General features: G+C 37.3%; 1 protein-coding gene across 9 annotated transcripts in view; it reads left to right on the top strand.

Annotated features, from left to right (window-relative positions):
• Nucleotides 1-686: 686 nt before the first annotated feature.
• LOC145997219 (uncharacterized) overlaps nucleotides 687-17,323 on the top strand; it is a 36,968-nt gene continuing 20,331 nt past the window's right edge. For 4 of the 9 annotated variants that reach the window (XM_083133985.1, XM_083133988.1, XM_083133981.1 and 1 more), the window contains exons 1-2: nucleotides 687-760; nucleotides 14,676-14,921. In XM_083133985.1, coding sequence (XP_082990111.1) covers nucleotides 14,707-14,921 — 215 coding nt within the window. In that variant the 5' untranslated portion in view covers nucleotides 687-760; nucleotides 14,676-14,706. Of the gene's footprint in view, nucleotides 761-995; nucleotides 1,057-4,090; nucleotides 4,453-14,675; nucleotides 14,922-16,740; nucleotides 16,816-17,323 lie in introns of those variants that run through there. The other 5 variants (XM_083133986.1, XM_083133983.1, XM_083133989.1 and 2 more) reach the window with 4 other exon arrangements.

Raw genomic sequence — 17,323 nt, 5'->3', positions numbered from 1 at the left:
AATCCCGATTAGTCTTAATGTGCATAAAGTGGACTTCAAAGAAACAAAAATAAATCTGTGAGATAGTTGAGGCTAGCCTAGCGGGGCGTCTCCACATAATGCACCGCCACCATTCCAACGCCAGGCAGCCTGTCACTACGTGCTAGTGGTCAACTTCCTTTCTTTTGGCTGCATGCTATTTTGTCCGATTTCTGCATGCCACAAGGAGGGTGGGCGAGCCGACGCCGAGACCCAAGGATCCGGATCCCAAGATTTTCTCCCGGTCGCTTTGAACGAGTTAGCCGTGAAAGAAAACGGGTCTGCCAGACATCTGGGATCCGTGAACGAAAGATCTGCACTGCGCAGTGAATGAGTTTGGTTGATGCGCGGAATTAAAGGTCGAGGTCCAGACTCGAGAGAGTGGTCTTGTGATATTTAGCTTCTTTTCCCTTTCACCCACCCCCCCCCCCTTTCCGACCTTCTGCTGGCTTTCAACTTCCCTCCAAAAACGCTCCCGTCTGCTTTCTTTTAATTTCACCCAAGGCTACTTCGACCAATGTTCAACGCCAGAGTAGTGGAGGCAGGGTTGTGGCTGGCTTTGTGTTTGGAGTGACCCGCTTGGGATCCGTGAACGACTTCGCTTGAAAACACTGAACCGGATCTTTTCGTTCACGCGACTGATTCGTTCATTTCGAACGGGTCGTTCACGAACGACACATCTCTACTCTACATGACCGGAAGATGGTGTGTTTTGAAGCAAGGAAGAAATGTCCATTTTTCCGTAAGTTTTACTTTGGAAAAAGCCATTTCCTCTCCGATTTTCTTCATATTTGGCATACTTACTAATTGAGGCCTGCTAATGACGAATCTGAAGTTAAAATTTGTCGGAAACGTCTAGAAATTGCAAAATAAATGCGAACCATTGACGTGTGGTTAGGTTAGTTTCGGTTAGGTTAGGCAAACATAGTTAAAATTTCGTGTCGTGGTAGTATCAGGATCTAGAAATTGCAAAATAAATTAACTGTTAAGTATCCCCGAAACGCCTGAAATTCCTTTATTTTCTTCTTTTTCACATTGGTACTTACGTATTCTGCATTCCTAAGGATTCTTGAAGGTGCCAAAGGTACTATTAAAGTATAAGGGAAACACCTATAAATCATATATTTCGCACTTTTTTACATTGCTAACGTACTATTTTGGAATGCGGAACATTTCCTAAAGTGAAATAATGCATTTCTAACTAAGATAATGTCTATTTCTTACATTTACGAGTACTTACTGTTACTTGTTATTTCGATTCTGTAACACATTATGGCGGGCGATAGCGTACTGGTTCAGGGCGCGTTTTGTCGATTTATGCAGTGCTGCAACCTCGTTCACAGGAAAATACCTACTTTCGTGCCCGTATTTGAAATTATGCTAATACGTCACAAACCATTGACATTAGCCTCACAAACCATTAACGTTAGCCTCACAAACCATTGACGTTAGCCCCACAAACCATTGACGTTAGCCCCAAGAAGCATTGACATTAGCCCCAAAAACCATTCACGTTAGCCCCAAAAAACATTTTCCGTAAGGTTAGGTTAAGTTAGGTAGGTTAGGCAAGCATAGTTAAAAAAAAAAAAAATACTCGACACGTCATGTTCTAGTGAAAACACGGCGAGGCTGAAACACTGACTATGGGGTTGCATCATCTTAACACATGGATCATTGTACTCTCGTGCAGAAAGCAAATGGCGGCAGCAGAAACAGCATGTCTGACAGAGATTTTTGCAGAAAACGACATGTTTTCGCATTAAAATGGATCAAAAAAAGATTCACGAACTTCCACAACGCTACAGTAAATGATTTCCGTAAGTACTTTCTCCTGTAAATTTGAAGAAATCCGTTTCCCTTATACTATAATGTTATGTGCCATTTCGTTTTTTCACGGAAATAATCTATATTTTCGACGTATGAATTAAGTTTTGTTCGTCTCTTTTTCCCTTCAGTAACACGCTAAATGGCGGTCACATTTTCACTACCGTAGTCGGCATGCAGTGTTTTCACCCCACTCCACCAAAAAATACTTACGTAGCCCCACAAACCATTTCCAGTAAGGTTAGGTTATTTAGGGTCACGTATAGGTTACAATAGTTAAAAATTGGTTTCGAAAAAAATATGCGTAGCCCCACACACCATTCTCGCATAGCCCCACGAAGCATTGACACATAGCCCCACAAACCATTTGCGGAAAGGTACCTTCTTCAGTTACAAAAACACGTGTTTGGAAACACTGACCGGGATTGACTGGGATTACGTCATCACACACAGGCTACATCCACCTGGAAATAAATGGATGCAAGAGCTTTCGTGCATCGGTCACACATTTATATCGAAAAATAGATGATTTACCGGCAAAATTGAATGAACGATGCGAGAAAACACTTCCCCGAACTTCCACAATTCTAAAGAAACTGCATTCGGTAAGTAATTTCTCCTGTAAATTTGAAGAAATGCGTTTTGGGGATACTTAAATTTTATCAAAATTTGGCGCTTATTTGGGGGCAGGTTAATCCGGCCAATTTCTAACATGCCTTTAACAGGGACTCTATAGAGAAAGCCGGAGCGGAGGCGGGGTTGCATCAGCGTTTGGGGCTGTAGGTCAATTACCCCAGGGGCGGAGCCCGGATTCGTTGGGAAATTTGGAAATCGAAGGTGTAGAAATAAGAACTCAATTTGATTATTTTGCTATTTCCACATGTGAGCGCCAAATTGTAACTACAGATTCGTGATTAGGGGGCCAAAATTAGTGAGTATGCCGAATTTCAAACAAAATGGAGAAATTCCCGGTATTGTAAAATCGCTCCGAAACTAAGACGGAAATGAGTTTCTTTAAGGTTTCCAACGTTAGTCTAGGTATTTTCTTGCATCGTGGAATCTATTTGACCAGGAAATCATGTATTTTTCAATAGAAATATCTCACCGACGCACAATTGCCATTGCTTTTTTACGTGATACGGATGCTCCATACGTTGGATGACGTAACTCCCTGTCAGTGTTTCCAACCCCCTTTTTTTTTAACTATGCTTGCCTAACCTGACCAAACCTAACCTAACCTTATCAGAATGGTTCGTGGGGCTATCCGTTAGCTAACCTTGCATAATGTACAATTTGCACACGTGAGGAACACGATAGTAGGTATTTTTCAGTGAAGAAGGTTGGAAACACTGATATTCAAAAACAAAAGAAGCGATATCATTCGCAAAGTAAGCGATATCACACCGTTACATGCGTTCGGCAGTACTTAGAAAAATGTGTTATCTTAGTAGAAAAGGTGGGTAAATGTCTGTTATATCGGAGACACATTTCTATCGGATATTTTCAGTTTCAAATGGTTCGTACTTACCAATTGTGTATTGCGTAACATAGTGCCTTTTACACGAAAATAACTTTGATTTTTCACATTACGAGTAATTCTTTTGGGTCCTTTCTGCTGTTGTGGAATATACAATATGGCACGCACAGCTGTGGATCATCACGCATCGTGCTTGTGTTTTGTCGATTTGGAGTGAGTATGCAGTGTTTCAACCTTCTCAACCGAAAAATGCCTAATTTCGTGTTTATTATGTCATCACAAACCATTGACGGATAGCCCCAAAAACCATTCACAATAGCATCACGGACCATTTCCGGCAAGGTTAGGTTAGGTAAGCATAGTTAAAAAAAAATTCTCGTAAAAATTTGGAAACACTGGCGAGGCCACGTGACTTTCGACGCTCCCGCAATCTGCAGGTACATAATGGAAAGAACGGCATAATGTTGTCGCTTTGCACAAAAGCAAGTATATTATATCAAAAGTGCTTATTTCTTGTTGTGCAGCACTCTAAGTTGAGAAAATACCTCCACGAACTTTCAAAATGCTACAGAAACTCATTTCCGTAAGTAGTTTCTTCTGTAAAAATGAAGAAATGTGTCTCCGATATAACAGACATTTACCGAAAAAGTGTTTGTTTTCGTGTAAAAAGCATAATGGCACCTTGAGCTATGTTCCGCAATATACAATTGTTAAGTACAAACCATGCGAAACACAAAATGTCCGATTTTAATGTGTCTCCGATCTATGAAACTGGTACCATTTATTTCGTTCTTTAAGTATAAATAAATAATGAGCAATTGTGCATTGTCGGTTGCGATCACTGACCCCCTTATTTTGCAAGTTCCACACATGAGCGCCAAATTTTAACGTCAGATTCGTGATTAGGAGCCCTAAATTAGTGAGTATGCGAAATATGAACGAAATTGGAGAAGGGTCCGGTATTGTAAAATCGCTCCAAATCTAATATTACAATTTTTAGTAAAAAAGGAACACCTCCAATAGTTCACTCAATGTCTCGAAAAACAAGAATTCCAATTACATACAGAGTAAAATATTTAGGTGTCATCTTGGATGCAAAACTAACTTGGAAGGACCAAATTAAAGCAATGCAGGTCAAATCAGAAAAAGTGTTTCATTTGTTCAAAGCAATAGCAAATACTCCTCAGTGGGGATGTCATCCTCGAGTTATGCTTTTATTTTACAAGAATTATTTTCAGCCTATGATAGATTATTCTCTATTGGCAATGTGTAACTTGTCAGAAGGAAAATTGAATTCCATTGATGTCATACAAAGGAAATTCTTGAGAAGATGTTTAGGCATTATGAACAGCACTCCAAAGGTAGTAGTATACATGGAAGCGGGTGAATGTTCCATTTCATGTAGACAGAAGATGTTAGCAGCAAATATGCTCTTCAAAGTGAAATCATATTGTGAGCATCCTTTCAACAATGTACTAATAAATATGATACACTTACATGAAACAGGAAAAATAACAAACAGAAAAGCTGCTATGTGGATAGAATTGTATAATTCGTTTTGTCAAGAATACCAGGATGTTCTACAGATGCGCTCACGGCCTGTTTTTTCATTGGGTTATCCTCAACAGTCTCTGGATAATATTAATTTCCCTCGTTTTTCGCACATATCGGAATATTTTACTCAATGGCCAAGTTTTTATTTCATATACGCAGATGGATCTAAAAGCGAGTCAGGAGTTGGATGTGCAGTGTACAATCCACAACGTAAAACAGATCTATTATTTCGGCTTCCACAAGACTGTTCAATATTTACAGCAGAATCTTACGCAATATGTCCAAAAATTACATTTACGAAAGTTCTTAATACTTACTGACTCGCAAAGTGTATTACAGGTGCTTAAATCTTCTTGCAAGAGTCTTTACAAATTATTCCCTTATATTATAAATTGTATACAATTAGTTCAAACAATACAAAAATCTGGAAAAAACATTGAGTTTTCTTGGGTTAAAGCTCATAGTAATATTACAGGTAATTCTCATGTAGATGAATGTGCAAAGAAAGCAGTGTGTCTTCCAAACATTACGAACTTATCATTATACTATATGGATCTTCTCCCTAGAGTAAAGAAGAAAATTCTGAATGAATGGTTTGATTGGTGTCGAAATGAATTTACGACAGTTGGAGAATCATACAGACCAATTGCTGAATTCAAAACACACAAACCATGGTTTCATCATGTAAGTGCTACAAGAAATGTAATTGTATTAATTAATAGACTGAGAATGGGCCATTTGTGTACAAGGCAACATTTATCCAAAATTGGAATAACGAACAGTAAGAAATGTGAATGTGGCTGGGAAAGTGCAGATTCACAACATATAATACTGGAATGCTCAAAATATAATAGAGAGAGAAATATCTTGCATAAAACTTTAAATAATCTGAAGGTTCAGTTCCAACAAATTTGTTTACTTTAGTTGTTAATCCAGATGTGCAGATTTTCATAGTTTATTTTTTTTTAAGGAAGTGTAACATACAATTGTAAGAGGTAAAGCGTTATTTTTTTAAAAAAATATCTAATATCTGTAAAATAGGGGGGAAGGACTGATAATTTTAATGTAAATAAGATTACCAGACATCCGGTTTTTCCGGACATGTCCTACATTTTAGCCCTATGTCCGGCATCCGGGAGGAATTTGAAAAATACCATGAATGTCCTACATTTTGAGCGTCACATAATATTAATTAGGAAAATAGGTAACAGAAAAGAATCATGCAAGTTGCAAGTCTATGGACTGCGCTTCCAAACACAATAGTGAAATTTATTTTGATTCCGTCATTGTCCTGAAAGAAGAAAAGTTTGTCCTGCTATTAAACAAACAGGAAAATGGAAGCAGTTAATGAACAAAGTTTTGGGACCACTTTCTGATAACGTCACTGTTCAATGCCTGAGCAGAATTTCTTGCCTTAGGGTTTATATTGATGGAACAAAGTATTGCCCATTCTTATTCAATATTCAATATAATTTGATTGTAAAGCAGGATGTCTGCCAGTCAAGAAAGTCATGGTCAAGAATTTTGCTATCATAATGATTGATTGGTTGATTTAGTTTATTTTACTTCACTTTTTTCTGTCCCTTTGGCTAATCGGGAAGATGAGAATGAATGATGGTAAGGAAGGATGGATGAAGGGGCAGTCACAAACATACTGAGTGTCCCACAAAGGGGTTTACACTATTTGAATGTTAATAACAGAGAAAGTATTACAGATAACCTGATGGAACTTTTTGTATCTGGATCACTGCTTCCATCCCTCTTACGTCCGATACTGATTTCTTCCTCCCACACCGTCCCAGATCACACACAGTTTCTTCCCTCTCAAACTTGCCACGCAATTGTGACACGTGACAGTGGCGCAGTATCAAATTCTGCCCGTCATCGTCTCTGCACTTCTTTCATGTTCTCACATTTCCAGAAACACTTTAAAATCCACTTCCGTTGCTCAACGGAAAGGTTCCCAGCCATCTTGTCAATTACTTGTCACTACTGGCAACTGAACTGAAATTAAAAAAAAAACAAATAAATGACAACATACACTAATCATGACAGATCCAGATACAAAAACTTCCATCAGGTTATCTGTAATACTTTCTCTGTTAACATTAAAAAAAAAAAAACAGCTCAATATGCTGACCAAGGCAGTAATTTATTTTATTATAAAACATAAACTAAACATAATGTTTCAACCTTCTTGAAACGTTACGTTTAGTTTATGTTTTATAATAAAATAAATTACTGCCTTGGTCAGCATATTGAGTTTTTCATATCGTGGAAACAAGGCTTAATGTTGTTTTAACATTCAAATAGTGTAAACCCCTTTGTGGGACACTCGGTATAAGGACAACCGACACAAGCCCCACATAAGATTATACTGGCTGTGAGTCCAGATGCCAAAGCCTCTCTTGTCTGCCAAACACAGTTCAGTATGCATTAATACGAGAAAGCAGATCTAATTCTCTTCTTAAATTCAGCTTCAGTTTTCATCTTAACTGGTCCTTTTGTAGGGGTTTTCATTAAATAAATATTTATTTTCTTAATTACTAATTTCCAACCTTACCTAAGTAGGAGTCGAATAAATAAACGGCATGAGTTTACAATACCGGACCACTCTCCAATTTCTATAAATTTTCGCCTACTTACTAATTTCGGTGTCCTGATGACGTATCTGTGGTTCATATTTGGCGGTCACTTGTTAAAATTGTACATTTACGTGTAGAACTTGTAAAATATCCTTGCGATTTACCAGGGTGATTGTCCATACACAACAATTCGGAACCATCTTTCTTTCGCAATTTGTTAATGGTCTTCCTTTACGCTCAACAATCTTGCTGACGTCAGACGAGGAATGCGTACGAGGTTAGGTTACAAAGAAAAATTAACTATACCTTGTCTTGCCTGTTGATTTCTTCGTTGGGAAAATGGCATCTTCCGTGGAGCTATTGTTCTTATGGTAGGGTTACGTTACGTTAAGAAAACATAGTTTATTTCATTTTTTTCTCGATTTCCATACTTGACCGCCAATTATTACATGCAGATTCGTGATTAGGAGTGCACAGTTAGTGAGTAGGCGAAATTTCATAGAAATTGGAGAGTGGTCCGGTATTGTAAACTCGTTCCAAATAAACGTTAAGAAATACTGAGAAAAGGTCTTGAAAAGTCCAGAAAAAGTCAAGAATTCTGAATGTGTTATTTTGGTAGTCACCCTGTTATTGAACTAAAAACTACCCAAGATGAAACTTCTCGAACCATTTTAAATTGTGGTAATTGCTGAATATTTGTTTGCCATTACAAGTCATAATTCAAATGTTGATAAAGTACTTTCATTACCATCAACACAACAGACTCAGGAGAGAAATTATTTTTTCATAAAGTCTGTAAAATGTTTGTTTGATACTGGTCCCTATAATTTCAAAGAGTTTGACTGTCCACTCTAACATAAATATAGTTTGACTAAACCTGAAATTTTGATAAAAATTGTCTCCTCTGAGAAGTACCACTTAAATAATGTAGTAAGAGGTGCATTGATTAGTATGATTATAAGTTTTGAAATTTTGCATTTAAAAATTCATTAAGAATTCATTTTTTTTTAAAATCAAAAAGTGTCATTTTTCAATTACTTTCTAACATGTTCTATAGAAATATGTATTATTTATTGAGAATGTTTTGTGTCCTACATTTTGGAACAGCGTGTCCTACATTTCCCTTACAGCGATCTGATAACCCTAAATGTAAAACAATTGTGTACTTTTTATATGTGTATTGTTATGGACAAAAAGACTGCATAAAAGCTGTTAGGTTCTAAATAAAGGAATGAATGAATGAATACCTTGGAAGTTACCTTCGAAGCATGTTGTTCATATTATCATATTAGAAAATGAGGTACCAGTTTCTCTTACCACAAAATAAGGCAACAAAAGGATTTTATCATGTACTTGTGCCAATATTGAACTAAAGTTGCAAACAACAGAGAATAACGAAGTAGGTTGCATGCACTGTGATTCATAATATTGAATAAAAAGCAAATGTTTCTGTTGAGCATCATTTTCAATGCAAAATAAATTTATTGTTGTTTGCATTATGTCATGTGAAACATAACCTGAAAAGCGTGCAAGCATAATTTCCTACTACTTGAAACTACTACGGGCTGCATTGTGTAATGTCACAGGTTTCTTTGACATTACATGAGAGTACAAGACGTGCATTACCTAATTCTTGGCCTGTTGCTTTATTTCCTTACAATAATATTTCATCACAGATTTCATTTTCTAACTCATTTTCGGTACTACTTTACTATACCGGAGACACCTATCAATGATTTATTTCGCAATTTTTTACATTAATAACGTACTATTCTGCGTTGCAGAAAATTTCTTTAGGTGAAATAATGGATTTCTAACAAAAATAATGTCTATTTCTTACATACGATAGCCCCACGAACCATCACGGTGACGAGGTATGCCTACTAGGTTAGGTTAGGCCTGTTAGGTTAGGTTCCATTAGCACTCCTTTCACTCAATTTAGCATATACGGACAACATCGGAATTACAAATTCCACGGCATCTTCCACACCCGGCAACAACTTCACGACGCATCCTCGACACATCATGTTGTAGCAGCAGCAATAGCACGTATTGTGCTCTCGTGCAGAAAGCAAATGGCGGCAGCAGCAATAGCGCATCAGAAATAGATTTTCGTAGAAAACCACATGCATTCGCATTAAAATGGATCAAAACTACATTCCCGAACATCAACAATGCTACAGAAAATGATTTGCGTAAGTACTTTCTCCTGTAAATTTGAAGAAATCCGTCTCCGGTATAGTAAAGTGTTACCACTTTTTTTTTTACCAAACTCAACCGTGACCAAAATTTGACAGTGTCGTAAAAAGATCAATTTGCATTCTTAAAATTTGTAGTCTAAGGGTGACATATCATCTATTGAAAATGTAAATGTTCTATCCCAAATTGTAAATAAATTGTGATATTTTGGCTGTAATTAATTTAGGATGGAATTATATCGATAGCCGGTGGAGGCACAAGTGGTTTGGATGCCACTTTAAACTGTAGGTCCAGTCCCGATTAACCTTACTGTTCATAAAGTGGACTTAAAACAACATATCATATCATAAATTATATCATCTCTGCTATCGTCTGATGCCTACATACAACCAATATTGATAATCGTAAATGTTTTTGTTTCGTGAACAAAATTTGGAAGAAACTCCCAACAGCCAATGGAATCTTAGGACAATTTCACTTGACACAAAAGCAATCTGAGTATGAGATATACCACTTGCTTTCTGACCACCTTCACTTGTTGGAGCTTCATGGAAGTAGTAGTGGACTTTGGTTCGTACTTTGACAAAAATAGAATGAAAGTAGTTTATTCATTGAATTTATTTATTTTACTTTATGGTAACAGTTCCAATTGTTTTATGATTTTTTTTTCAAATTCTACTAGCAGGAAGGCCAATTATCGTAGAATGTTGGCAGTCATTGTCACACGAAATTTGAATCTTCCTTCAAGTAATGAGCACGGTTTGGATTTCGAAAAAAGTTATATTACTACTTCTGTATGGTCCCAACACCTCTCAGTCGTTGATTTCGTAATTTTTAACATTCATACTTGCATATTCTGCATTGCGAAAGATTCTTGAAGGTGGGATTTGGCTTCTTTCACGAAAATAATTTCAATTTTTCACATTACGAGTAATTATTGTTCTTCCTTTTTTCGCTTCCGCAACACACAATATGGTGAGTGCAGCTTGACTAGCATAGTGGATCATCAGTGGGTATGCAGTGTTTCCAACCTTCAAAACCGAAAAATGCCCCACAAACCATTTCACGCATAGCCCCAAGAACCATTCACGGTAAAGTTATGTTAGGCAAACATAGTTAAAATTTTGGGTCCTTGTAATATCAGTAACATTTACTATCCACAAACACGTGTAACTTCTTTCTTTCATCACTTTTAACATTCGCACATACGTATCTGCTTCACGGAACATTATGTAATGTGTATTCACATTTTTTTGATCAAAGTAATTTCAATTTTTCACATTACGAGTACTTCTTTCTTTTCGTTTTTGCACTTCTGTAAGACACAATATGGCGCGTACACCTTCGTAGATCATCGCGCGTCGTGCTTGTGTTTTGTCGATTTTCATTGGATATGCAGTGCTTTCAATTTTCTTAACCGAAATAATACAAACTTAGTTAAAATGCGTTGAACCATTGACGATAGCTCCAAGACACATTACATAAGGTTAGGTTAGGCAAACATAGTTAAAATTCATGTAACTAGTTAGGATAGGCACACTTAGTTAAAATTCGTTTAATTTTGTTTGCCTAACCTAACCTTACGTAATGTTTCTTGGGGCTATCGTGAATGGTTCAACGGATTTTAATTATTTTTTGTATTTTTGGTTTGAAACACAGAAGGTTGGAAAAACTGCATACCCAATGAACATCGACAAAACACAATCACAACTCGTCATGACCTACGAAGGTGTGCGCGGCAAAGACTATTGTGCGTCGGAGAATTAATTTTCAACAAAAATAATGAATTTCCACTATGACACATTCCCACATGACAGAAAACACCTTCCAGATGTTCAACAATGCTAGAGGAACTAATTTCCGTAATGAAGAAATGTGTTTGTGGATAGTAAACTTTTACCATATCAGGAATGTATATTTAATTTCTTGATCTTTTTGCAAAACAACGGTGTGCTTCGAAACACTGACAGGGGGTTACGTCATCGCAACATCCAGTTCACGGAAGCAAATAAAAGCAACAGCAATTGTGCGTCGGAGAGATATTTTGGTTCTTGAAAAACACATGAATTCCCGGTCAAATACATTGCACGACGAAAGAAAATACCTACACGAACTTTCAAAATGCTACAGAATCTCATTCACATAAGTAGTTTCTTCTGTAAAAATGAAGAAATCCGTTGGGAGCATACGGAAGTGTTACCTTATAAGTCATCGCTAAAAGTCCGTAGTATGTGCTAACAGACGTAAATCAAAATGAAACCATATTAAAATTTCGGTCTAATTACAGAATACCGGAAGTTTCTCAGATTGCTCTCAAATTTGGTATACTCACTAATTTTGACCTCGAAATCACGAATCTGCAGTTAAAAATTGGCGGTCACATTTAGAAAATGCGAAATACCATGCATACATTACTGCTATGATTGTCGATACATTAATATGGTCGCCATGTTTGATGATGTGAACAAGTGAAGTTCGCTATCCGTTCCATGGAGCATTGCTTTACATGTGACAATATGGCATCTTCAGCAAATGTGGAAAACATACTTGCCCCACGAACCATTCATGTAAGGTTAGGTTAGTTAAAATTCAGTCGAATGACATGGGTACCTGGGGGGTAAAGGCGGGATGCTGATCACATCACCCCCACTCACGACCGGATCAAGAAAGTGTGGGGCGTTACCCCCACACCCCCTATACGCCTTCATGGCATGGTGCTAAGCACAGGGGAGCACTTTACTTTTTTACAACCTGCTCCTTCACCAAATAGCGAACATTGGATTATTCAGTATTAACAATCTTATGCAACTAATAATATATAGCTTTAGTGGAAGGTTATGGAGGCACTGTGGTCTAGTTGGTAGGGCATCTGACTGCCATGTTTGAGACCTGGGTTTGATTCCCAGAGTGGGTGATTAAGGTCAAAAATTTTCTTACTTGGTCCCTGCATAAAGTGACTCCGTTGCTCACCCAGACTCAAATCAATGGGTAGGTAAAGTTTGCTGGAGCACTTTGCTGATCACATCACCTCCAAAATGGCCGAGATCGAGAATGTGTGGGGCCCTACTTTCACATCCCTCATGGCACTCATTATTCCTTATGTGCCTTTATGGCACTGTATTATATGAACAGGGAGCTTTACCATACATTTAGTGCTAGGTTAATACTAAAATAGGCTGAGCAATAACAGTGCAAATGGAAATTATATTATTGTATTAAAAAAAAATTTGGGAGGCCACGATGAAATTTTATAAACATTTATTCATTAATTAACTGTTCTATGCACCAGGTACATTTTGTGAATTACTATCATGCTGGTACAAATAACCATGCAATGCATTCTAATATTTGTGTGAATTAAAAATGCCACTGCAGATTTTGAAAGTCAGCTAGGAACAGTGCAAAAATTTATAATGGCAGAAAAAAAACATATACTATAAAAATAACATTTAAATTCAGGTGCCTGTGAAAATTTTCAAGCACCATGGCTACTGGGTGCCCTGAATTACCTTCTCTTTCCTCTGCATCATCACAATCGCTGAGAGACCCTTATCACTGATGATGCCTTATTCATTGCACTCACTATTATTGCTGCAGAGCATGGAACGTATGAATTCCGTGTTCTTTCGGATCCTAACAGTCCATTCTTCAGCAGACTGTGCTACTATTAACCCAAACAAATCGGTCGCTCTGTATCTCAGATATACAAACAGCCTACTAAGCCCAGACACGAAGGGGCAAGGAAGAGACTGTGGTCATCTGTATTCAGACAAAGAGGGAAGAAGCTTAAAACACATGCCTAATCGTTTCTGATAAAATAAACAATTGTTAGTCACATGTACCTCAAGAGATTCAGGAACTGATGGAGGAATAAGGCCATTGTTACTGGTAGTTAGCTAAATTACAAGTTGTTATTGCCTCTGATGGGATCCTGAAAAAAAGTATGAGATCTGGAGATGATCCACTACACATTTTCCCAAGTCACATGACATGGAAACGAACAGTTTGGTATGATTAAAAGAAGAAAAAAAGAAGAGTGCTCCACTGTGCTTTACACCATGCCATGAAGGTGTATAAAGGGGTGTCGAGTTATGGCCCCACACTTCCTTGATCATGGCCGAAGGTAGGGGTGATGTGATCAGCACCACGCCCCTGGCTGTTTTTATCCCTCAGAGTTTCCTCCAGGTACCCCTTTTTTATGATGCTAGGTGGATGCCGGAGCCACTTGAACAGGTGGATAAAAGCCTGGTTCCGCTGGGAATCTAACCCGGGTCCCTCACATGGTAGTCAGATGCCCTAACGACTGAGCCACTGTGGCTCTATGGTATGCTTATCAAGGTGACATAAAATAACACACTCAATTAAGTCCAGATTCAGAGTGCATGGTATACTAGAAACCATGTCGTATTGCGTAATAGCAAAATTTTCACCATGTAGATGGAATATTGTGACTTAGTAAGTAAAATAAAAAAGTCATTACAGGAACAACTTCTCAATTTTGTAATCTTCATATGAAACCAAGTTAAATCATGATATATTGAGTATTAAGATTTGAAAAGTGTTACCATGTAAATAGGCATTTATTTTATTTTAAATTCTTCATTATTTTAAATATATGATATTAGAAATATGTTTCATCTCTCTTTATCACACTGACTTTGAATTAAATATTAGTTATTCTAATTTTAGGTTGGAATAATATTCTTCAAGAATGAAAAATAATCTCAAGTCAGTGGTTGCCCTACAGTAACACTATTGAGCTAGTAGCTACTACTGGTTAATATACTGAAATAATGAATGATTATGTGTTTCTCTCAACATATGTGTTACAAAAGGAACTAAAATCTCCCCAAATAATGAATGATTATGTGTTTCTCTCAACATATGTGTTACAAAAGGAACTAAAATCTCCCCCTCTTGAAATAAGTAATACAATTTTTGGTGAGCACCAAATTCTTGACACCAGCACTAGCAATACAGCAATACAGTCATTTATACTTCTTCCTGTTTCCTTGCAGACTTTATAATTGGTTCAATTGATTCCTGAAAATGTCGGAATTAGACATTGAAGCCAAATACATGATTGAGAATCATGACTACCCATACAAAATTGAAGATGGCAAGCCATTAATTTTACCAGAGGGAGAAATACTCATAGAAGTTTGCCCTTCCATGATAAAGATGGAAGAAATTGACATCAAAGAAGAGAACTTGGATCCTGCTGTAATCAGTAATCATGAAAATGATGAAATATCATGTACTAGGTACGCATCATCAATAAACGAGGAATGTGAAACATGAGAATAGTCAAGAAGGGTGAAATGAAATACATGAGTGTGTTTTCAAACAATTTGATACCCTTTGATCTATTGATGTAATTCCAAAACACTTCTCATTCCCATGGTTATATTTCACATATTCTAAGAGACTCAGTGTGTTCCAGTGAAAATATGACTGACATGATATAAAACAAGGAGTTATGTTGTGTTTTTATTATTGTTTGTTCAAAGTAGTCGCCATTTGAATCAATATATCGCAAGAAACAATTTTAAATTTTTTAATTAGTCCTGGAATCCTCTTCAGAAGCTGTGTCGCAAGCTTTTGGATGTCCACAATTGAACCATGACATTCATTCTCTTTTCATGACCAGCTTATATTTTGGAATCAGTCAGAAGTTTGCAGGAGCCAAATAATGGTCAAGCACAACAACCCTTTTTGGCCCAAAATTCTCGACATGCTGGCATCTTTTTGTTCAGATAACAAGTGAGGGAGGACAGTATGCGCACACTTTCCGCATTTTGAAATCTACCATTAAATTCCGAGGGAGAGTAGTTTTGGGTATGTCAACGAGTCTAACAGACACAGAATTTGGTTAGGTGAATTTCAGCAACCTTTCACACGTTGTCTTCATTTCCAGTTGTTCTTGACGATCCCGGTACTGGATCATCCTCAGTGCTCTCCCTGCCATCACAAAATCTTGCATACCACTTGCAAATGTTCTTGAAACTCATAGCTTCACTACCAGTTTGATTCATGTCAAACGTTTCGGTCTTTCAGATTTAAAACCCAATTTATTCCACGTCGATATTTCAGGGAAAAATGCAGGCTCGCCCGGAACCCGAACCTGGTTCTCTGGTATACCATGCTATTGCACTGCCACTGAGCCAGCCCGGCTTTGCCAGGTTTTTCACTGTCATTGTTTTACCTGCATGGAATCGTCTCTGCTAGTGCTAAAACAACTGCAACTGGATCTGTTGCCTTTCAAACACTGTAGAGGCCGACCTTGCTTGTTCCAGCGTAGAGATGTCAGTCCATTAAATTAGGCACACACAGATGTACTACGTACATATTTCAGTGAAAAATCAGGCGAAGCCAGGCTGGCTAGGTAGCTCAATGGTAGAGCAATGGCACAGTATCCCAGAGACCCGGGTTTGAGTCCTGGTCGAGCCTGCATTTTCCACTGAAATATCTACGTAATACATCACCTGTGTGTACCTAATTTAATGAAAAAAATTTCCAGTATGATATTTTTACACAGGTACGAAACACACTGTTAAATTTCATGTCATAACTCATGACCTGAACATGCCAGCACCATGAAATGTCTATGGTGGATAGGTAAACTATGTGTTTACGTAACTCATATGTTGATACAGAGCTGGTACTTTAGGAAGCTGGCGAACAATGAGTCACCTTTTCACTGGAAAACACTGTGCGTCATTGTACACAATTATGTCAAGAAACTTTACATTCCTGTGTACAACTCTTCCATAATGCAATGTTTTTCTCTTCCAGCAAGATAATATTTGCTGAACATAATTAAAAAATATATTCAAAATATAAATAGAAATCAGTTGCACACAAGGTGTTGCACTGCCTATTTACTGCATACCCTTCTTTGGTTTTTCATCTTTATCCCATGTGGGATGTTATGCTTCAAATGAAGTTACCCTCTATTTGATTTCTTAAAAAAAAAAGTACCATGCTGGTCACATATTCATAAAATTTGTAGTTTTTACTAAAGTTATAGGATTCCAGAAGATTGCAAGTGTTACTTTTAGTACTAATATTTTCTTGTTGCAGGAGACTTGTCTCAGGTGGCAGGCAAAGAATGTGAAGGTTCTCTCAATACTATGATATCATCACAAGTTAATTTTCAGTGGTTTGTCCACGAATTTTATGAAGGAGAGATATGAAGATAAAGGTCTTTCAATGGCTTCTTTTTAAAGTCAACCTCATATTTTACCTTCATCTGGGCTGCAGAGGGTTACAATTATCTGTCCACCCTATTGCCTCCTGTAGGAACTAATTTAGAATTGGAGAAGGTATATGAAAACCAAATTCCATTAAAATGTAATTAGATTTATCAATAGTTAGCTAGTGTGCTAATGTAATAATTTTAAGATAATTTCACCATCCAATGTGGTTTATAACTTCCCCAAATGATAAAATATTTATTCCACTCTTCCTTGCTGCCAGCATCTGTATTGCAGTAGGTTGACTTTTCAGAGCTGCTTAAATATTTTGAATTTCCAATTTCAACCCCAGGTAAATTCTTTTTGGTGCATCAGCCTTTGGCATATGGCTGCTACACATATATCTACGTATGTGCATGTGCTTCAAGGCAGCAAACACTAGGGGTCCCGGGTTCGAATCCTGGCCTGGT

This window comes from Lepisma saccharinum, chromosome 13 (assembly GCF_977018435.1).
Source record: "Lepisma saccharinum chromosome 13, izLepSacc3.1, whole genome shotgun sequence".
NCBI classification, from domain to species: domain Eukaryota; kingdom Metazoa; phylum Arthropoda; class Insecta; order Zygentoma; family Lepismatidae; genus Lepisma; species Lepisma saccharinum.
The sequence above is the reverse complement of the archived record's forward strand: the minus strand, read 5'-3'. Positions and strand labels throughout refer to the sequence as shown.